This window comes from Mauremys mutica, chromosome 21, assembly GCF_020497125.1.
Source record: "Mauremys mutica isolate MM-2020 ecotype Southern chromosome 21, ASM2049712v1, whole genome shotgun sequence".
In the NCBI taxonomy this organism is placed as follows: domain Eukaryota; kingdom Metazoa; phylum Chordata; order Testudines; family Geoemydidae; genus Mauremys; species Mauremys mutica.
In genome coordinates, this window is record NC_059092.1 from 17,023,159 (window position 1) to 17,044,739 (window position 21,581).

General features: G+C 63.0%; 1 protein-coding gene across 3 annotated transcripts in view; it reads left to right on the forward strand.

The window, feature by feature from the left end:
- Window positions 1–21,581, forward strand: part of LOC123354164 (anoctamin-7-like) — a 36,088-nt gene that overhangs the window by 12,137 nt on the left and 2,370 nt on the right. The window contains exons 4-23 of one of the 3 annotated variants that reach the window (XM_044995890.1): window positions 1,600–1,707; window positions 2,805–2,941; window positions 3,380–3,437; window positions 4,065–4,175; window positions 4,486–4,651; window positions 5,333–5,423; window positions 6,418–6,514; window positions 7,002–7,145; window positions 8,395–8,532; window positions 9,556–9,654; window positions 10,135–10,237; window positions 11,306–11,417; window positions 13,534–13,588; window positions 14,096–14,193; window positions 14,683–14,819; window positions 15,232–15,437; window positions 17,344–17,489; window positions 17,972–18,062; window positions 19,258–19,412; window positions 20,088–20,105. In XM_044995890.1, the coding sequence (XP_044851825.1) occupies window positions 1,600–1,707; window positions 2,805–2,941; window positions 3,380–3,437; window positions 4,065–4,175; window positions 4,486–4,651; window positions 5,333–5,423; window positions 6,418–6,514; window positions 7,002–7,145; window positions 8,395–8,532; window positions 9,556–9,654; window positions 10,135–10,237; window positions 11,306–11,417; window positions 13,534–13,588; window positions 14,096–14,193; window positions 14,683–14,819; window positions 15,232–15,437; window positions 17,344–17,489; window positions 17,972–18,062; window positions 19,258–19,412; window positions 20,088–20,105 (2,270 nt within the window). The remainder of the gene's footprint in view (window positions 1–1,599; window positions 1,708–2,804; window positions 2,942–3,379; window positions 3,438–4,064; window positions 4,176–4,485; window positions 4,652–5,332; window positions 5,424–6,417; window positions 6,515–7,001; window positions 7,146–8,394; window positions 8,533–9,555; window positions 9,655–10,134; window positions 10,238–11,305; window positions 11,418–13,533; window positions 13,589–14,095; window positions 14,194–14,682; window positions 14,820–15,231; window positions 15,438–17,343; window positions 17,490–17,971; window positions 18,063–19,257; window positions 19,413–20,087; window positions 20,106–21,581) is intronic. The other 2 variants (XM_044995889.1, XM_044995888.1) reach the window with 2 other exon arrangements.

A 21,581-nucleotide genomic window follows, 5' to 3' on the forward strand; every position in this document is an offset into this window, starting at 1 on the left:
GGCCGCCCATGCGCCTAGGAGCTGCAGGGACCTGGGGGCCGTGTGAATTCTGGGCAGGCAGGGAGCCTGCCTTAGCCCCGGGCCCCTGTTGTGCCGCCGACCGGAGTCACCAGGGTCCCTTTGTGACGGGGCGTTTCGCCTGGCAACCCAAGGTCCCTGCCATGTGCCTCCACCTCCGGGCCCCAGGCCCCCTGTGACGATGCGGAACTGGCGGGACCCAACTGCGAGTGCCAATTCAGGACCAATTGCTCAAACAGGGCAGTTACAGCCCTAGGCTGGGGGTTTTCCACCTTTAAGGCAAACCAAACCAGCCAGACAAAAGGACTTTGGTCTCACCCCACTGGCTAACCACAAGTCACACAAGCAATTCCCTTAAACACTCCAGTCTCCCAGTATCACCACCAGTGCACTCGTCCTGGGGATGAATGGTTATGAAAACCAACACCCCAATAAAAGAAAACGGTTCCCTCGATCCCAAAGAATCAAGCCCCAGTCCCAGGTCAATATACACATCAGATCTTACCCACAAATCACGCTGTTGCTAATCCTTTAGAATCTAAAATCTAAGGGTTTATTCATAAAGGGAAAAAGGTAGAGATGAGAGCTAGAATTGGTTACATGGAATCAATCACATACAGTGATGGCAAAGTTCTTGGTTCAGGCTTGTAGCAGTGATGGAGTAAACTGCAGGTTCAAATCAAGTCTCTGGAACATCCCCCGCTGGGATGGGTCAGTCAGTCCTTTGTCCAGAGCTTCAGTTTGTAGCAAAGTCCCTCCAGAGGTCAGAAGCAGGATTGAAGACCAGATGGAGATGAGGCATCAGCCTTTTAGAGGCTTTACAGCAAAATGGAGTCTGGAGTCACCTGGGCAAGTCCCTGCACTTTGCTGAGTCACAAGGCGTATTTGCCTCCTCTCCATGGGTCAGCTGTGTAGCTGATGGTCCTTAATGGGCCCTCAAGCAGGCTAGGCAGAGCTAACACCACCAGAAACAGCACAGATTTGAAATACAGACAGTACAGAGCCAATACTCATAACTTCAACTACAAAATGACACATGCACCCAGACACCATAATTATAACCAGCAACCCATAGCCTGGTCTTAGACACCTTATATGACCCTTTACATAAGATTTGGTGCCACTACAGGACCTTGGTTGCAACCATGTTCTATATGGTCCCAGATTATATCAATAACGTCACACCCCCGCCATGGCCCTCCCCTCTCCAGTCCTGATCCCCCACAGCGTCCCCCCCGCTCCTTCCCTCCCCCACTGGGTCCAGGCCCCTGCTGCATCCCCCCCTCCCAAGCCCTGGCCATGTCCCTCCTTCCCAAGGCCCTGGCCCCCCACCACATCCCTCCCGACTCCAGCCAGGCCTGGCTGCAGCTGATTGGGGTGACGGTGCATTGGGAGACTCTCGAGGCCTTGCTGGCCCCAGGATGCAGCAGTCGGAGAGAAGGGGCTGTCCCCTGCCTGACCCCAGGGCCGTGTGTCCCATCCCTGCCCTACAGGCCCTGGCCTGGAGCCCCTGGACACAGGCACATGGCAGCTCTGCCCCCCTGGGGGCTCCGTGTTCAGCCCCCTCCTGCTTCCCCCCAGGAGGAGATGCTGAGCGAGCGGAAAACCATCCACTACCTGAAGCTGAGCGCCCCGTGGGACGTGCTGGTGTTCTACGCCGAGGAGCTGTGCCTGCGAGCGCCTCTGCAGGTCTGTGCGCCCGGGGGGCTCTCCCACCAGCCCCCCCATTGCCCTCTGCTAGCCCAGCCCTGGGCTCCCCCCCAGCTCTGCCAGCGCCCCTCAACCCCGACCCGCAGCCCCCTCCTACCCCAGCCCTGGGCTCCCCCCCCCAGCTCTGCCAGCGCCCCTCAACCCCGACCCGCAGCCCCCTCCTACCCCAGCCCTGGGCTCCCCCCCCAGCTCTGCCAGCGCCCCTCAACCCCGACCCGCAGCCCCCACCTACCCCAGCCCTGGGCTCCCCCCCAGCTCTGCCAGCACCCCTCAACCCCGACCCGCAACCCCCTCCTACCCCAGCCCTGGGCTCCCCCCCCCAGCTCTGCCAGCGCCCCGACCCGCAGCCCCCTCCTACCCCTGCCCTGGGCTCCCCCCCCCAGCTCTGCCAGCGCCCTGTCCCGCAGCCCTGGGCTCCCCCCCCAGCTCTGCCAGCACCCCTCAACCCCGACCCGCAACCCCCTCCTACCCCAGCCCTGGACTCCCCCACCCAGCTCTGCCAGCGCCCCGACCCGCAGCCCCCTCCTACCCCAGCCCTGGGCTCCCCCGCCCAGCTCTGCCAGCTCCCCTCAACCCCGACCCGCAGCCCCCTCCTCCCCCCGCCCTGGGCTCCCCCGCCAGCTCTGCCAGCGCTCCTCAACCCCGACCCGCAACCCCCTCCTACCCCAGCCCTGGGCTCCCCCCCCAGCTCTGCCAGCGCCTCTCAACCCCGACCCGCAGCCCCCACCTACCCCACCCCTGGGCTCCCCCCCAGCTCTGCCAGCGCCCCTCAGCCCCGACCCGCAGCCCCCTGCTAGCCCAGCCCTGGGCTCCCCACCCCACCTCTGCCAGCGCCCCTCAACCCCGACCCGCAGCCCCCACCTACCCTAGCCCTGGGCTCCCCCCCCAGCTCTGCCTGCACCCCTCAACCCCGACCCGCAGCCCCCTGCTAGCTCAGCCCCCCCCCCAGCTCTGCTAGGCTCCCCGTGTGCAGGAAGTAGTGGGGAGACTGGCCCCGTCTCCGCCTGCAGGTCACTGTCGGTCTGGGAGGTTCTCCTGGCCACCCCCAGCCCTGACGCTCTCTGTGCCGACCGCAGGCCCAGCCCAACCCGGACTGGAACAGCTCCGCCGAGGTCCTGAGGAGACTCTGCATCCCCAACGCCCTGCACCAGCACGTCCCCAACAAGCCCGCGGACTATTACACCTGCGCCTTCCGCAGGTCCAAGCTGGACAAGTGAGTCTCGGGACCCCCTCAGTTAGGTCCATCTGGGGGGCCAGGGAGGCCAGAGCTGCATTGGGAAACCAGAGCCCCATCTGGGCTCCCCTCCAGTCTCCCAGCCAGCTCCAAACTGAAACTCCCTCCAGCCTCTCACTCAGCCTCCCCCCGGCTCCTCCCCCAGCCTTTGTCCAGTTTCCGGGCAGAGGTGTCACCTGGCCTCCAGCCCCCTTCCTGGGGTCTCATGTTCCGTGCTCAGGTGTCCTCCCTCAAGGCAAGTCTCCCATCCCCAGTGCAGCCAGTCCCAGCCCAACTCCCCTGCAGCCTTCCCAGGCCAGCACTCCCCACTCAGCATTCACAGAGCACAGCCAGAACATCCCCACTTCGTCTCAGCCCCCTCCTTGCCTCCCCTCCCCTGGCCCGACTGCAGCGGGGCTGTTTGTTTATCCCCCCCAGGTTCCTGGGCAGCGACTCCCGGGACTCCTACTTCAGCAACACGCAGAGACATCGCATCGTGAGTAGGGTGGGGGGAGCCTGGGGACCTCAGGGGCCTGCCCCACTCCCAGCCCTGCTCTGCCCAGGTCCGTAATTAACCCCGTTGCCCTAGAGGCAGCTCCACGGGCCCATCACATGGTGGGCGGCCAGATCGAAATCCCCTGGCTCTCTAATGGGCTGATTTAACCCCCCACCCAGACCCAACCCTGCCCCCAGCTCTGGGTAGAAACCCCAACCCAGAATCATCCCCCTTCATGGCTTCGGGCCCAGCTCTGTGCTTCAGCCTCCGCAGGCCCCACAGCTGGTGGGAAACGCTAGAACCAGTGACGTGTGTTTGAATCCAATCTCAGGCTCCAGGGCACGGCTGATTGCCTGGGGAAGGGTCAGGAAGGCTCCCTCTGCCCTGCACCTAGCATGGGCCAAGGGGCATGTGGGGGCATCAGAGCCGTGGGCAGCTCCTGCCCTGGGGGCTGGGCCAGAAAGGTCTATGCGAAGGCTCCCATTAGCATCCCAAGGCTCTGGTGCAAGGTCCAGCTGTGTGAGCTCCACAGGGCTGCGCCCAGCCGGGACTTGCTGGGTTCCTGCTCTGCGCGAGCCCCGGCGAGGGTGGACTTTGCTGACGGCGCCGCGCTCCTCGGGTCGGCAGGTCTACGAGATCCTGGCTCGCACCGTCTACGGGAAGCGGAAACGCGCCGAGATCGGGATCAACCGGCTGCTGAACGAGCGGGTGTACGGCGCTGCCTTCCCGCTGCACGAGGTAGGGGCTGCCGGGTGGGCTGCTGTCCCTCCGCAGCTGGGATGGGGCGGGGACAGAGACGTCCCTCCGGAGCTGGGATGGGGCGGGGACAGAGACGTCCTTCCGGAGCTGGGATGCGGGGACCGGGGGCAGCTGCTGGCTCTGCAGGTCCTGGTTGGTCACTGCGGCCATTCAGCTGGCACTAGGCGGGGGTCCCGGGCAGCCGTTGGCAGCTCTGCTCCCTGGGCACCGCAGAGACCCTGCCCCATCCGCGGTCGCCCCTGGCTGTGCAGGTGGCCGACCCGTCTCCCTCTCTGTTGCCTTGACCCAGGGCCCCTTCGAGACGCCTGACTCTGAGGTCCCCGATGAAGCCCTGAACCCTCGCCAAGTCCTCTACCGCTTCTGGGCCCAGTGGGGCTGCTGGTACCGGTACCAGCCGCTGGATCACATCCGCCAGTACTTCGGGGAGAAGATTGCCATCTACTTCGCCTGGCTGGGTGAGAGCCCACCTCCTCCTCCCCTCTGTCCGCCTCTGCCCCACCGCCCCCGGCGCCCCCCCTGCAGCGTCCCAGGGGCCAGCTTGGGGCTGGGATGGGGATCACGGGGATTGTTCCTGGAGCCTGCTGGACACACAGAGCCCCAGGGCTTCTCTCTGCCCCCAGCCAGGCTCACCCAGCCTGTGCTGCCCGGTGGCGCTGCCCAGGGCTCTCGGTGTCCGGCCGGCAGAGGCAGATTCCCGGCACCCTGACTGGTACAGAAAGGGCCGGGGGGCAGGACCATGTGGGCAGGTCTCCTGGTTCTTTCCCTTGGTGCTGCCGCGAAGTGCCAGCAGTGCCATGTGGCTGCTGCCCTGGTGCCCCGTGCTCCTGCTTCACAGGGGCGTGGGCGGGCGTGGGGTGGAAGAGGGCGAGCGAGGTGCCATGCAGAGTCTGCAAGTGCCTTAGTCCTGCCCCCAGCCTGCCAGGTGGGGCGGGATCATCGTCCACATTTTACAGCTGAGGAAACTGAGGCACGGATGGGGGAGGGACTTTCCCCAAGCCACACAGGGCATCAGCCCTGGGGGTGAAACCCAGGAGTCTTGGTGCCCCAGCCTTGATGGAGAGGGGAGGGAGGGGGTCTCCCCTGCCCGGTGTCGCCCTCCTCCGGGGGCTGGTCTCACGTGCCCGTCCCCTCTGCAGGCTTCTACACGGCCTGGCTGCTCCCTGCTGCGGCCGTGGGCACCGTGGTCTTCCTCGCAGGCCTGGTTGCCATGGGAACCAACACGCCTGCGTGAGTCTGTGGGGCTGGGGTTGGGAGCGCAGGAGGGGGTGTGTGAGGAGGACCCCTGCCATCCTACCCTGCCCCCCTCCCTGCCCCCCGACATCCAGCCCTCACACACAGGAATTCGCAGGCTGCCGCCAGCCGCCGTTACTAGTGTGCGGCCTGGGTGCTGCCTTCTCGCGGGGGTGGGGGCTATAGGGGGTGGGGGCGCTATAGGGGCTACTCCAGCAGCTCCCATCACTCTCCGCTCCCAGGCCTAGCAAAAGCCCCGGGGTCACAGCTGTCAGAAGAAAGGAGGGAGACACAAGGAGGGGCTTTGATATGTGGTGACTAGAGAGACGGGAGGGTGGGAGGGTGGGTGACGGGAGTATGGGTTGTTGGATGGCAGGTGGGGAGATGATAGGTAGTTGGGCGGATGGATGGACGGGTGGGTGGATGGAGGGATGGACGGGTGTGGGTGTGTGAATGGCTGGAGGGGTGGGTGGATGGATAGGTGGGTGGGTGGAGCGATGGATGGGTGTGTGTGTGTGAATGGATGGGTGGGTGTGTGAATGGCTGGCTGGATAGATAGGCGGGTGGGTGGGTGGGTCGATGGATGGATGGACAGATGGGTGGGTGGTTCTCTGGGATGAAGCCAAGCCTGAGGAACCTGAGCTCCATCTCTGGGGTGGACGTTGTCAGATGTTGGCTGGTTTCGGCCTGAGCTGTTCTCCCCACCCGAGATCAGAGGATGGGTGGGAGTTTGGGGCATTTCTGCTGACTCCATCCCAGGTCGTTCTGGAGCTCCCGAATGATAACTACCTGTGCAAGAACATGTGTGTCTGTGCAGACACGTGCATGTGCTGGTTTTGTGTACATGTGTGTGCACGTGTGGTGGTGCGTGTGGGGACCTGTGCATGCGTGTACGTGTATGCAGTGGGTGTGGGGTTGGTGAAGTGCTAGCCGTGTGTTTCTCCTGAGGAGCCGTGCCCTGCTAACCCAGCCCTGTGCTGGCTTCCCACAGGCAGGAGATCTGCGAGAGCGGAGGCCAGTTCCTCATGTGTCCGCTCTGTGACACGTGTGAGACCTGGAACATCTCGGAGATCTGCCCCATGGCTAAGGTAAGGGAAGGCCGCTTGGGGGCTAATGCAGACAGGCCCAGACCCTGCTGCCCAAGGGGGCCCGGCTCGATGCAGTGAGAAATCCCCACCTCTGGGGTTTTCCCTGCACAGACGCCCACAAAGCCATGCCTTGGAGCTCCCCCTGCTCAGAGCTGTGCTGAGGGGAGGGGGCGGGAGCTCTGACTGCCGGGGAGCCCCTGGCTACTCCAGTCCCAGCATCTCCCAGCAGGAGGCGCCGTAGGAAATGGCACAGTGGTGCCGGCCCCAGGAGCTAGCGCCAGCCTGTCCCAACTCCAGGTGGCTAAGGCGTAGGGGCAGCAGTTCAAGGAGAGCGTCCAGCTACCCCCGCGCCAGCAGGAGGCGCTGTAGGGAGCAAGGCCAGAGGTGTGAGATGGAGGCGGTGAAGATGGCAATGCATGTGCAGGGGGAACGGGCTTCTGCGTCTGGTGAAGAGGCCGGGTGGCCCCTCTGTTCTGTGCCCCTGCAGGTCGGGTACCTGTTTGATCACCCCGGGACGGTTTTCTTCAGCGTCTTCATGTCCTTCTGGGCCGTGACCTTCCTGGAGTACTGGAAGAGGAAAAGCGCCACGCTGGCTCACCACTGGGACTGCATGGACTTCCAGGAGGAGGAGGTGGTTCCCACGACCATCCATCCACCGTGGCTGGCTCTGCCCAGCTAGCCAGCATGGGGGCAGGCGTGCGTGTCGGGGATCCTTCCCTCTCCTCCCTGAGGCCAGAGGGGGGCTGTGGCCGGATACACGCCTCCCCTTGCAGGGAACGAGGCCGCCTGCCCCAAAGCACAGACAGACCAGAGGAGTTTAAGGAGACTCTCTCTTCAGGTCTCCAGCCACTAACTGGTGCCAGTCCTGGACATGGGAGCAGAGCCGAGTGCAGCGATGCACCGACTCCCCCAGCGATGGCACTGGGTTGGCAGGTGGCACCATTCATGGCAGCTGAACCTGTATTCCCCTCAATAGCCCACCAAGGGCCCCCACCCTTCTCCTCCTCAGCTGTCCCCTCTCTTGGGTGGAAACCCGCGTCTCTCTCCCTGCTGCCCGGGCTATTTCCAGGCTGTGCAGCCTCCTGCTTACACTGTGCCATTGCCCAGAAAAGCAGGCTGGTGGGTGGCCAGTGTTGGCACTTTGCTTTCTCTCCGGAGGCTGCAAACGGTGTCTTGCCGGCAGTTATACGGTGCCACCCCGCTCTCCCTCAGCAAGCACATTGATTCATACGGTAAAAGCGTTTCAGAGAAAATCGATTAACCAATAAAGGAACCTGCACATGTGCTAAACAGCTGAGCGGAGCTCACCCCACTCGAGCCAGGGCTCTGGCTGGTGATTAGTCCTTCAACCCCACCCAGGGGGTTCTCCTGGGCTCCCAATTTCCACGCCGCTTGTGCTCAGAACTAGCACCCCCGTGAGTGTGAGAGTCTCTCCTTTAGCCTCTCTGGGTCTCTGGAGAGGTAGTGGATAAAAGGCCCCCGCAGGGCGATGCGTCGAAAGGAGACCTTGCAGAGTAGGTGCCTCCTCCTAGAGATTTCCTGGGGAAACGACTTCAGCGTGTCTGGCCCCTTGTTTTTACAGTGTCCTCAGAAGAACGTGACCTTCCCACAGTGCATCAGCCCCGTTTCCCCCGAAAAGAAGTCACTTGCCCTCCCACACTAGGACACACACACCGGCCGTCGTAACGCTGGGAACCCCACGATACTTACACTAACTCAGCGAGGTTTGTCCAGGAGGCTGCAGGATCTGGGCACGCCTGCGGATGCCCAGCAGAGCCTGTTCTCTCCCCAGCGGGGATGCCCTGGGAGGGGGAACCACACCAGTCACGCCAGGCGAATGGGGGCTGAATCCCCCTCTGGCTCCGTTTCCCCTCCTGCAGGAGCGGCCCAGGCCCGAGTTCGCCGCCATGGCCCCGCGGATGGAGCAGAACCCCATCACGGGGGTGAAGGAGCCGTACTTCCCCAAGCGGGACCGCCTCTCCCGCATCCTGACGGGCTCCATGGCCATTGTCATCATGGTAAGGAGGAGGACGTGGCCTGGGCTGACATCCCCTGCCCGGGAGAGGTGGAGACGTGCCCGGGCAGGACACTGCCCTGTTCTTTGAACCGTCTGGCTGGGGATCAAACTCGTAGGCCCCGGAGCAGGGCGAGGAAAGTGCTGATGGCAATTCCCGTCCCCTGTCCTTTTCCCTCCTCTCCTGCTAGCAGGAGCTCACGCTTCTGGCTCCGAACACCGCTCTGCTGCCTCCTAGCCGGGCCTTGTCCCCAAGTCAGCCTTCCTGTCTGACTGGGGCTGAGACCCAGCAAACTCATCTCATGCCAGCCAACGCAATGGCCACTACATGGTGGTAGTGAATTTAATCCCTGTTGGCCTGGGGCAGCTTAGGCGCAAAGGGCTCCCTATCCTGCCCTGATCCCACCCCCCAGCGCAGCGTGCAGCGACCCCGGCGGAGCTGGGAAGCAGGGGCGGGTTGCAAGGGAGGCCCCACAGTTTGGGCTTTGACCGTTAACAGGCGTGGCAAAGAGAATGGCGGTGATTAGAATGGACAGCGCCTGGGTCTGGTGTCACTTCCAGCTTCCCCCAGCAGGGGTCACTCTCCGGATGCCCCCCGTTAAAGGAGCCGCTGGCGCAGGTGGGAAGGGTGGACTGCCCGTCTCCACGGGACATCTGTCCTCCTTCAGCTGCCACGGGTGGGCTCCTTCCACCAGGAGTGTGGCAAAGGGGCCTGGTGGAGTGTCAGGGTGTCCCCCAAAGCTGGGGCGAGACCCACATGGGGGTGCTAACACCTCCCCCCATGTTTGACACCAGCCCCGGGACCAGAGACCCCTCACTTCTCCCAGCCCCACAAGAGAATGGAGCCCAGGGCAGACCGGGGCTGGGCGTTGGCAGTTCGGGAGGCTCAGAGCCTGCTCCTCGCTGGCACGGCGGAGCCGTCCAGCTGGGGGCGCTCCCTGCTCCGCCTGCCGTCCGCTCCCCCAGTTCAGCGCCGGGTCACCCACCTCCCACTGCTTATGCCTGGGCTTCCCTTGCTCACTTCCAGCTGTGCGTGGTGATGATCTTCCTGGTCTCCGTGATCATGTACCGGGGCATCATCAGCGTGGTGATGTATCACACGGGCAACGCCATTCTCGTGACCCAGGTGAGTCCTGTGCCCTGCAGGGGCTCGGCGCTACCCCCTCCCGGACAGCCCTGGGGTCCGGCTGTGCTTGGGGTGACAAACCCTGCTTGGACCCCGCGCTGTCAGTCAGCTGCTGGGCACCTGGCTAGGGAGGGCACGTTGGCTGTCAGCAGCTCCTAAGGCTGCGAACGGTGGAGCTCTGGCCAGCTGTGTGGAGCTGCTGGAGTGGAGCCCACCCTCCGGTCCACGCCAGGGCTCAGCTGGACCCGGGACAGGGCTATGGGGCTACCGCTCTGCACTGGGACTCTGGAGACCTGGTTCTAGTCCCGGCTCTGCCCCGCTCTTCGCCTCAGTTTCTCCATCTATAAAATGGGGCTCGTGACCCTGACCTCCTTTGTGAGGAGCTTTGGGAGCTGGCGCTGGCTAGGAGCCAGGGGTGAGTTGTGACTCAGGAAGCTCCCAGCGGGAGGGAAGCGCGTTACTTACCTCGCTCTTTTACAGGCTGGGAACATAGCGAACATCAGCAGCACCCTGGTGAACCTGGCGCTGATCCTCCTCATGAGCCAGGTCTACACCTCCCTGGCGGAGAAGCTCACCAGGTGGGGTGAGTAGGAGAAGCTATCGGCAGCTCCCCCCGGGCTGCTCCCACTGTCCTGCAGAGACCTCAGCCTAGGCCCAGTCCCGGAGTCATGTGCAGGGGAGCGTGGCTACGCTGGCTTCTGGGGCTCGAAGGGCTGGATGGTGCCCCCTCAAGCGAGCTCTGGGGGGGGCCCCCTGCACCTTTGCAAAGGTCTGGCACGTCCTGGCCTTGGCCACCTTCTGGGTGCTGTGCAGACGTGGAGTGTGTGTGGGGGGGGGCAGCGGCGGGGCTCGGGGAAGGGCTGTATCACAGATCCAAGCTCTGCTGAAATCAATATGGTTTCTCCATCCCAGGTCAATTCAGCTACAGAGAGCTCAGCCTGTCCCCTGTGTGGGAGGAGGGGGCCGGCGCTGCAGGACCCAGGTGGGCACTCCCACCGGGACAAGCCCCGCAGCGAGGTCACTAGTGGGCGTATGGAATTTGTGATTGGCTGATGCACTTTCCACTGGTCTGCGCAGGGCGTTGCTTGCGACCCAGCGCTCCTGCGAGTGCCTGAATCCTCGTCACACCCAGGCCAGCTGAGAGCCCCTGGCATTACGGGCCCTGCTAGAGAGAACCTCATGCAACGGGCGTTTGAGTCCCCCAGCCACCGACAGCCCTTCCACCGTCGGTCGCCAAGGGGGATTGAAGGCCAAAAGCGCCTTTCCCACTTGAGCTAAAGGAGCAGCTCCATAAGCTAGCAGCAGTAGTAGACGCTTACCCTCTTACACGGACCAGTCACTACAGCGGGACAAACACCCTGGCTCCTGTACTGTGGGTTCCATGTGGACGTGTATTGCTCCTGTGCCCGGCTCAACCCTGATGGCAGAGCTGTGACCAGAAATCCTGGAAGGGTCTGGGCCCGGGTCTATCAGCAGGAGGCGCCGGTGTGAGCTGGGGATGGCTCAGGTGTGGAGTGAGGGGAGGGGGCGTCCTCAGTGGCAGAGGAAGTGATGCTCCCTCCCGTAGCCTCAAGCCCGCTGGGCCGGGGAGCTGACTGGCTACCGTGGCCGCTGGGCAGTGCCCGTGTGTTCCCTTGTGTCCCCTCCGCAGAGATGCACCGGACCCAGACCCTGCACGAGGACGCCTTCACCTTCAAAGTCTTCATCTTCCAGTTCGTCAACTTCTACTCCTCCCCCTTCTACGTGGCCTTCTTCAAAGGCAGGTATGAGACGGCGTGTTCTCGTGGCTCTGTGTGCGAGGGGCCCGGGTGATACGGGGCCGGGGCCTCCCTGAGGCGGGAGGGAGGGGAACGGTGTAGCAGGGCACTGGGCTCCGTGGGCAGAGCTGGAGGCTGCAGCCACTCGAGAGACGTTCTGTCCCTGGGCCGTGCTGCGTTCCACTGCACTGACGCGAATGATGCCAGGAAACGTGCCCAGCGTGTGTGGCACCGTGCCCATGGTGCATGCACACTCCCGTGAGCCGTAAGCGTATCACATGATGGCACATGCGCCTGTACACGGCACATGCATGTCGGGATGCATGACCTATATGGCAGCGTGTGCTATGCCTGGCACACGTTAGCATGCTGGGTGGCTGTATGGTATGTTGTGCTACCCCTAATTCCGTGTCTTCCAAACACTGTTCTGACCTGGCCATGGAGCTAGGTTCTGGGGAGGGGTGGCCGGCTCTTGACACCCCTTCCTAGGGAGGGGAACCCCCTCCCTTGGAGCCACCTGCCAACCCCCAGTTCAATCACATCCTGGGTAGGGAGGGACTGGAGCCCAGGTGCTCAGTGATCAGCCAGGGAGGAATGATGTGGTTACTCTGGGAGGACAGAAAAGGTAGATGTGACTCATCTGTGGAACATCTGGCTGCTCCAGTCATGCCCGGGATCCCCATGCCATGTGTCTGCCGATGCCCCTGCACAATGGATGCACTGTTCAGCTGTGGGCTCGGAGATCCCCCCCCAAAACCACAGGTGGGCAAGGTTTATGAATACACCATTGAATCTCTCGCCCCGTGTGAAACGGCTCTGCCCTCTTCCGGTGGGGCCTTGGCGTGGTTGCCAGGATCCTCTGTTGTTATTAACACATCACAGATTACATTAGAAGCCCCCTACCCCCATCTGAAAGAGGGTCAGATCCCCCAAGGGGCTTTGCACAACCAGCCGGCTGGCTCAGAGACTCTGTCCCCCTGCTCTCCCAGCCGCAGCTGAAATTCCTCGGAGCAGATGACTTAACGCCAAATTTATGTGGAAAAAATCCCAAACCTCCTGGGTGTCCTGATTTCTGTCGCCCATCGCTGGAGCGCAAGTGAGATCGCTTTGGAGCTGGGAACCGGCAAACCAGAAACCTGACCCGCCCTGGACTCAACCCCCGACCTTGAGCCTGGCCCCCACGAACAGGGGCAGGAGTGCAGGGGTTAAACCTACCACCAGGGGGAGCCCTTAGAGCCCCACCCCCAGGCTGAAGAACAGCCAGGAATGAGCCCCGCAGGGAAAGCGCGTGTGGCAGGACGGAGGGTTCGGGCGAGGGTCCTTCTCCCGGCGCTGGCAGGACCGTCCTGCAGGGAAGGGGCTGGGCTGCAGCTGCTGCTTCAGAGAGGAGCCTGGGATGGGCGCCCACCACCCAGATCCGGGAGCTCCGTGATGCCTGTTGGCATGCGGGGGGCGGGGGGCGGCTGTGCTGGAAGGGAAGTGTGGCTGCTGCATGACCCCCCTTCTGGAGCCCCCACGTGCCAGCGGGCCCGGCCACGGCCCGTTCCTTGCTGGGTGGATCCAGGCGAGGTCTGAGGGAGACCCCCACGGCGCCAGGAGGCAGCGAAGGCCGGGTGAGAGAACCGCAGGGTCTGGCTGTGTCCAGCAGCCTCCCCGGAGAATCGCCCTGACCTCATCCCAGCCTGTGCCTGCTGCAGAGATGCCTGAGCTCAGCACCTCCAGCCTGGGGCTGCTAGCGCGCCCGCCTGCAGCTAGCTCACTGCCTGGCAGGGTCGGATCCCTGCACCCAGCGCCTCCCCCCCCATCCTCCCGTGCCCCTTCTCCTTTCCGGGGAGGGGCAGCCGGCGCTGGGGGGGCTCTGTCTTTGGGGCAGCCTGGGTGAGAGCAAGGCGATGCGGAGCCAGAAAGGGCCGTTGGGTCACCCGAGGAGGTCATCCTGTGCTGGGCATGGCAGTTGTGCTTGGCTAACGGCCGGGCTGGCTCTGAAGCCCTGAGGAGACGGGGAGCCCGCCCCCCTCGGCAGTCTGCCCCAGTGGGTAGGGACTGTGAGAAATGAGCCTGTCGATGCCTGCCCTGCCGCAGATCAGAGAAACAACCGACCAGGCGTCTCCTGTCTCCGCAGGTTTGTGGGGTACCCCGGGCAGTACGGCACGCTGCTCGGCCTGAGGAACGAGGAGGTGAGTCTCCGGGGTCGGGGACACCACGGGGAGCCTCTTGGAGGCCCAGCTACAGCCCAGGACCCCAGGGCGCTAGAAGCTGTACAAACCCAGAACAAAGAGCCAGTCCCTCCTCCAAAGAGCTTTGATGGTTTGTCCTTTACCAGCCAGATTCCCTTGGGGTTCCATCACCCTGTCCTTAGGAGACACTCCTGTTCTGTCCCTTAGGGACCCTGCTGGGCGTCTCTGCTGCCAGTGGTCGCTCTCAGAGATGGGATCCAGGCCGAGATGGACCCCGGGGTGGGGCTCCCATGCTAGGAGTCTGCTGGGGCTGCCAGGGGAGAGGCCGTGCAATCCCAGCGCGGAGCTGGTCTGGCCTGTGCTGGGAGCTGTGGGGCTGGACCTCCCATCTCTCTCCCCCAAGGCTGGGTCGTTCTGCACCGGGGAAGTGCAGGCCGAGCCAGCTGCTGAGCTAACCCAGGCCAGGCCTGAGTGACCGGGTGCGCCTCTCTCTCCTGGCTCCCGCAGTGCGGCCCCGGCGGGTGCCTGATCGAACTGGCGCAGCAGCTGTTCATCATCATGGTGGGGAAACAGATCATCAGCAACGTCCAGGAGTTCGTCATCCCGTGAGTGCCCGGTGGAGCCTGGCGGTGGGGGCAGCTTGGTGTTAGGAGGCCAGGAGCTATCGGGCTTGTGTCAGGGTACACCCCATCCCATAGGGCTGGGAACCATCAGGGCACCCCAGGCAGGAGCCAGAAGGCGGGGGGCAGGCCATGGCATTCAGTCAGTCAGGTGCCTGCGTGCGTCTGTCCATCCAGTGATTGGGAAAGGAGGGTCTAGGGGCTGAGCCAGCTGGCTCAGAAATCCAGTGCTGGTTTCTCCTCTTGCCAAGCCCGGGGCAGGCTGGGGGGCCCTTGGCACTGACCCACTGCTCTAGCAGAGGGCAGGTTCCACCCATGATGGTTGCAGGGAAATCCTGGACAGCACCTGTGTGATACAAGATGTGGCCATGTGCCTCACTCCCTCTGGCTGGTATAAAAGCAGCCCCCATCCTCCACCCACACACTCCTAGAACCAGCCCCCGGATTCTCCCCTGTCCCCCTTCCCCTCTGCAGCAAGCTGAAGGCCTGGCGGCAGAAGCGCAAGCTGGCCAGGGTGCGGGGCGCGCAGATCAGCCAGGAGCCCCCGCGCTGGGAAGAGGACTACGAGCTGATCGAGTGCGAGGGGCTCTTTGAAGAGTACCTGGAGATGGGTGAGCGAGGGGCGCAGCCGGCCGGGTTAGGGGAGACGCTGGCAGCTGGTTCCCGGCAGCTGGTGCCCAGCGACTCTGGCTCAGCCTGCGTGGAAATCCCACACTGCTGGAGCTTCAGCCGTAATGCAGGGAGCTGTATACCCAGCCCTGCTGCTGGAGGGAGAGCCGGGGCCAGGCCTGGGGAGTGTTTGGTTTGTAACTAAAAGCTATTCATTCTACAGAGAGCACTGGCTGGGGGAGCGCCCAGCATGTGCAGCAGGGGGCGCTGTAGGGCCTGGGGCAGAAGTGCCGGCTGTGGAGGGGAGCACCCAGGTACCCCAGTCCCAGCCTCTCCAGCAGGGATCCTGCTGGCGATGGGGGAGCAGAGCCTGGCTGAGCGGCCTCCTCTCTCCTTGCTCCCTTGGGCTCGCAGTGCTGCAGTTCGGGTTCATCACGATCTTCGTGGCTGCCTTCCCGCTGGCCCCGCTCTTCGCCCTACTCAATAACTGGGTGGAGATCCGCCTGGACGCCCAGAAGTTCGTGTGCGAGTACCGGCGCCCGGTGGCCTACCGCGCCCAGAACATCGGGGTCTGGTTCCTCATCCTGGAGGTCCTGGCTCAGATCTCCGTCGTCGTCAACGTGAGTGCAGAGCCGGCTCCTCGGAGGCCGTGCCCAGGCCAGGCACTGAGCAGCCTGGAACAATCCAATGCCCTGTGTCTCTCGACTCACCCTGCCCCTCCCATGCCCTGCTGGCTCCCTGCCTCCATTCCCGCTGCCCCCCTGCTTGGAGCAGCCTCCTGCTGCTTCCCTGGCACCCTCCTTCCTCCCTCTCGCCAAGCTGCCTCTGCTGGCTGCCTGTCCCTGGGCTGCCCCTGGCATAAGCTGCGTGGGGTGGGCGCCGTGCCCACAGGGCTCTAAAGGAGCCGTGCCTCGGTGACGGTGAGGGTGGATTGTGCCCTGTCTGCCTTGGGGATGGGCTCTGAAGACAGGAGGTTGCCAGAGCAGGATACCATGTGCCCCAGCTTTCCCTGCACCTGGAGCTTCTCCAGGGCTGGGGGTCACCCATCCAGGCTCCCACATGTATCCCTATGGCGCCCAATCCCCCTCTCCGATCTCTGCCACCTGACCCCCTCCATCTGGTCTTAGGTGACTTGAGAGACAACGTTCTTTGACAGGGTGACAGGCTGTGTGGATGGGGGAAGCGGTAGATGTGGTGTAGCTCGAGGCTTTTGATACTGTCTCATGTGACCTTCTCATAAACAATCTAGAGTATATCACCTAGCTGCAGCTACTATAACGTGGGTGCATAACTGGTTGGAAAACCGTTCCCAGAGAGTAGCTATCAGTGGTTCACAGTCATGCTGGAAGGGCGTAACGAGTGGGGTCCCACAGGGATCAGTTCTGTGTCCGGTTCTGTTCAATGTCTTCGTCAATGATTTAGATAATGGCATAGACTGTTTGTGGATGAAACCAAGCTGAGAGGAGTTGCAAGTGCTTTGGAGGATAGGATTAAAATTCAAAATGATCTGGACAAACTGGAGAAATGGTCTGAAGTAAATAGGATGAGATTCACTAAGGACAAATGCAAAGTACAAAGGAACCATCCGTTGCGCGCACACACAACGGGAAATGACTGCCTAGGAAGGAGCACTGCAGAAAGGGATCTGAGGGTCAGACTGGACCACAAGCTGAGTATGAGTCAACTGTGTAACATGGGTGCAAGAAAAGCAAACATCCTTCTGGGCTGTATTAGCAGGAACACTGTACGTAAGACACGAGATGTGATTCTTCCGCTCTACTCTGTGCTGACTGGGCCTCAGCTGGAGTATTGTGTCCAGTTCTGGGCGCCACATTTCAGGAAAGGTGGGGACAGATTGGAGAAAGTCCAGAGAAGAGCAACAACAATGATGAAAGATCTAGAAAACACGACCTAGGAGGGAAGATTGAAAAAACTGGGTTGGTTTAGTCTGGAGAAGAGAAGACTGAGGGAGACATGAGAACAGTTTTCAAGCACATACAAGGTTGTGACAAGGAGGGTGATAAATTGTTCTCGTTAACTCTGAGGCTAGGACAAGAAGCAAGGGGCTTAAATTGCAGCAAGGGAGGTTTAGATCGGACGTTAGGAAAAGCTCCCTGGCTCTCAGGGCAGTTACGCACTGGAACCGCAGGACGATGTGGAATCTGTCATCAGTGGCAGTTTTAAAGAGCAGGTTGGACAAACACCTGCCAGGGCTGGTCTAGATGATACTTAGTCCTGCCTCAGGGCAGGGGGCTGGACTAGATGGTCTCTCGAGGTCCCTTCCAGGCCTCCATCTCTATGTGCTCCCTGAAACCCTGCACTGACCTGGCCGCTCTCCTCCCCCTGCCACTCCAGCCACGTTCCTCTCCTTCATCGCTCCCAGCAGGGCAGCCTGTGGCCCGAACCTCCAGCCACCCCTGCAGCAGCCCTGTGCCCCTCAGGGTGGCGCTGGTCTCACCCCTGGGCTGGGGGGGCCGGGGCACGCCCCACATGACTCGCCCTTGACCCTCGTCCTTGCGCACTCAGGCCTTCCTCATCGCCTTCACCTCGGACTTCCTGCCCCGGCTCCTCTACCAGTACGAGCACGACAGCCAGCTGCAGGGCTACGTCAACTTCACCCTGGCCTACTCCCCCCCACGCTACCTGGCCACCGGCAACCACACCCTGTGCAGGTGCCAGGCCCGGGGAGGTGGTGGGAGGGGGGATGGGTCAGTGGGGAAAGGGGAGGGACAGCGCAGGGGGCTGGGGAGAGGGCAAGGGGGTGCTGCAGTTAAGACCCTTTTCTCCCCAGCTGAGCAGAACCAAGCCCATTTTCCGAGGCTTCCCTGGGGTTGGGTCTGGGCACTGTGGGGGCTTGGGTGAGATGAGGTTGGTGGGTCTCAGCCCAGTTCCCAAAGGGCGGCTGCCAGGAAGGCTCTGCCCCCCTTGGCACCAGCTGGCCACTCACTGGCAGGTCAGCAGGGACCCAGGGCTGACTGGCCCATGGGGTCTGACCTCCCAGCTTGTCCCCCGGGGGGGCTCTAGTCTGGGGGGGTTGGAGTGTGGGAGCTGCCAGGGCTGTCAGTCAAGTACCCTTCCTCGCCCCGCCCACCAAGGTGAGGCCCACGAGTGGGGGACCGAGCCAGCCCCCCCTAAGCTGCTGCCCTCTGCCCAGGTACAAAGCCTTCCGGGATGCCAATGGCAGCTACACCCTCTTCTACTGGAAGCTGCTGGCCGTCCGCCTGGGCTTCATCATCGCTTTCGAGGTGAGCCTCGGTCGGCACCGTGCAGGCGTGGGCTCGGCGATCCTCCCCCCGGCCCCCCTGTGCCGCGCGGAGCCCCTGCCAGCCGCTGGACCCAGGCCAGGGCGGGGAGCTGAGCGGGGAGGGGCTGGGCTGCCCCTTCTTCTCTGCTGTGTCCCTTTAGGGTCCTGGACCAAGCCCATCGCCCTGGTGGATCAGAAACCTCCGGGGGGGGGGTTTGCGTTGAAGGGCAGAGGAGCCAGTCTGGACACACAAACCTCTCCCCGAGACCCCAGCTCGAGCCAGACCTGAGCTGTGGCTCCTTTCCAAGGACCAGAAAAGTTCCTTCCTGCCCCATCCCAACTATTTGGCATTGTCACCTGACTTTCCGCCCTCCCATGCTCCCTCCAGAGGCGCGGGGACCATGCCAGGGAGGCCGGCTGTGCAGCGCCCCCGTCTGGAGGACTTTCCTGACTGTCCATGACACACTTGGGCGACACATCGGTGCTGCGTCCCCAAGCCCAGCTGGAGCAGAGGCTCCAGGACTCTGGCGAGAGGCCCCGTTACTGTTATGTGGGTGACTAGCATTAGGGACCCGACAGAGGCTCCCTGCCCCTGGCGGTTTGGTATGAAGCTCCCAGCGTCTGGGAATGCAGAGTGTTGGTTGGAGGGCAAACCTGGAGGGGTTGAAGGTGGCCAGACGTGGACTGGGGGTGATTCTGACCTGGGCTGGGCCAGGAGCTTGGGAATCAAAGGGAGGGGATGGGTGGTGCCCAGTGTGGGTCCAGGCCATATTCAGCACCCTGCCTGCTGCTTAAAACAGTCTCAGTGAATGGGCCAGTGGCTTGCAGCGGCTGCCCGCTGTGGGGCTGGGTGGGCAGCCCGCCCTTGCTGTAGGGCTGGGATCTGCGTGGTAGGACCCGAGCCCCACACGGTTGTCAGTGTGTCTGGCCTCACGACTCCCTGATGCCCCACAAGGCTAAGTGCCAAGCTCAGGCCCTAACCACTAGGCCAGTCTTCCCCTCTGGCCATGACTAACAGGGTAGAGACAGCTGGGCCATTGCGAATGGAGCCTCTCTGAACCTTGTCCTTTCTTCTTGTTTTCCACGTGCCTTTATCCTCCCTGCCGCTCCCTTCGTCCGCCTGCCCCTGCGTCTCACTGTCCATTTGTCGTTGCCTCTCCTCGCCGCTGTCCCCTCCGCTCCCCCCGCCCCCCCAGCACGTCGTCTTTTTCTTCCTGCGCCTCATCGACTGGCTGGTGCCCGATGTCCCGGGGTCGCTGGAGCTGAAGATCAAGCGAGAGCGCTACTTAGCCAAGCAGGCGCTGGCCGATAACCAGGAGGTGCTGCTGACGGTGAGTCGCCAGGTCAGTGTGTGAGGAGCCGGCGGGCGCGGGTCTGGCCTCGTCCCTCTGTGAAACAGACACGGGCTAGCGAGCGACTGAGTGGGAGGCCCTGGGCTGGAGAGGCTGGAGGGGGCACAGTGGAGGTCTGGCCCCATGCCTGGAATCGCTCTGCTTCTCGCTATGTCCTCGCCCTCTGCCACAGGCTCTCTGCGCTGGCGCATCAGGAGAGACTCATTTTTGCTCTGCGGTGACTTAGCTAAGTGAGGAACTCGGAGTGGAGCGTGGACGAGTGTGCGAGATTCCACACGCACAGCTCTGCCGGTGCACTTCAGTGCCCATCTGTCCAGTCCGATCCCCCCCCAACTCCGCTGTTACCCCGCAATCCTCACCTGCATCCGCTCCCCCGCTCCTCCAGCCTGTGCCTGCTCTGCTCCACACTGTTGGCAGGGGTTTGGGATACGGACAAGCGTCCGCCAGGATCAAGCAGAAGCCTCCAAGCCCGTATCACCTTTGGGACCCCAGATCTCTGAGTGAAGTGGGCTCCTGCACTAGCCCGCCAGACGCCCGCTGACCCCTGGGATAGAGCCACTTCCTGTCACAAAGCGGGTGGGAGCTGACGGGTCGCTTCAGGACTCGGCAGCCGGGAACGGGTGGCCTCAGCGTGAGATCCTGCAAAGCGGGGACCTGCTGGGGGTGCGCGCTAGGCCTGCTGGTGCCTTGAGGTCTGCGGGCCAGATACCTACCAGTGAATTTTAATTCATGGGTCACACCCATTCTCAACGGGAAACGCCGCCATCCCGGTGCACCCTTGTCGGCTGCCCCAGGAGAGAGGCCAAGGATCCAATGGGCCATGGAGACTCAGCTCCCCACTCAGCCCGAACGAGGGCAAGTGTGGGGGTGGGGAGCTTCTGCTCTCAGCAGGGAGCAAGAGTGAGGGCAGCCTGGCCCCCGGGCGTGTGCTCTGAGCTCCGAACTGAGCGTGCTGCTCTGACCCGCAGGGCTCCGTTCTCAGCGCGTCCATGCCTGCTGCAATGGGCTCCACCTCCTGGGGTCTCTGCCCCGCTCTGCCACGAGGTTCTGCCGGCTGGCTCATTTCCATCACTTCCCCCTGACTCCAGGATCCTCTTCGGGCAAAATGAACTCCGGTCCTGGATTTCCCTGCACCTGTAACGGGGTGGGGGGCTTAGCCGTGGGCTCTGCAGTTAGGTCAGGCCAGGTGACTAACCCAGACTGGATCGCTCTGCTCACCTGGATGGGCTCTGGGGGGCAGCCCGGGCTAGGATCCAGCGCCCCGTCAGGCCGACTCTGGGAACAGCTCCTGCCGCTGTTTCTCGATAGTTGTTGCTTGCTGTGGCGTGTTGTGGTGTTTGTGCAGTGCACACCCAGGGCGCTCGCCTTTCCCTGGCCCATCCCCACCCGCTGCTGGTGGGCCCCGACCCCGGCATTCGCTTGCTGGGTTGCCGTGGGCAGAGTGGGCTTGGCAGTGTTGCCATCTGACTGCTAAAGGGGGCTGTGTGCCAGGGTGGGGAACTGCCCCCCCTCCCTGATCCCAGACCCCCCCCACACAGGGGGTTGCTCCTCTCTCTTCATTCCCATTTCGCTCTGATTATTAGGGGGTTGCTGCTGCCCCCGAATGACCAGGACGGGGCGTGAAAAATGCGGAGAAGTGGGGTCCGTCCCCGGGGGCCGCTTGAGACACACGGGGTGGGAGTTCCCACAGCGCTTCGCATGGCAGTGGCCGGGTTTGGTGCTGGGCCGTGCCGAGGGCTGTTGACCGTTGCACCCACGTTCTGCTCTCCCCTGGGGCCAGCGGGCGCAGTGCCCCTCGAGCCGAGGCCGTGAGCTGTCTCCGTGGGGCTGGGGAAGGCTGGTGGAGTTACACTGGGAGAGAATTTCAACCTCAGCTACCAACTGGGGGCAAGAACTCACCCTGGGAAAGGCGGCGCCTGCAGGAGGGACTGAAAGCAGGACAGGGCGGCTGCTTGGTGTAGGCCAGGGGGGGTCTCAACCTTTTTCTTTCTGAGCCCCCCTCCCCCCCAACATGTTATAAAAACTCCAGGCCCAGCGGGGGAGGGGGACTCGGGCATAAGTGTAGTGTGACTGCTATTTTGGGTGGGCAGGGGCCAGCGGGGGTCGGGCCAGCTCCACACAGCAGGGGCCGGGGAGGGAGCGACACCCCCACCCCCGGCTCACCTCAG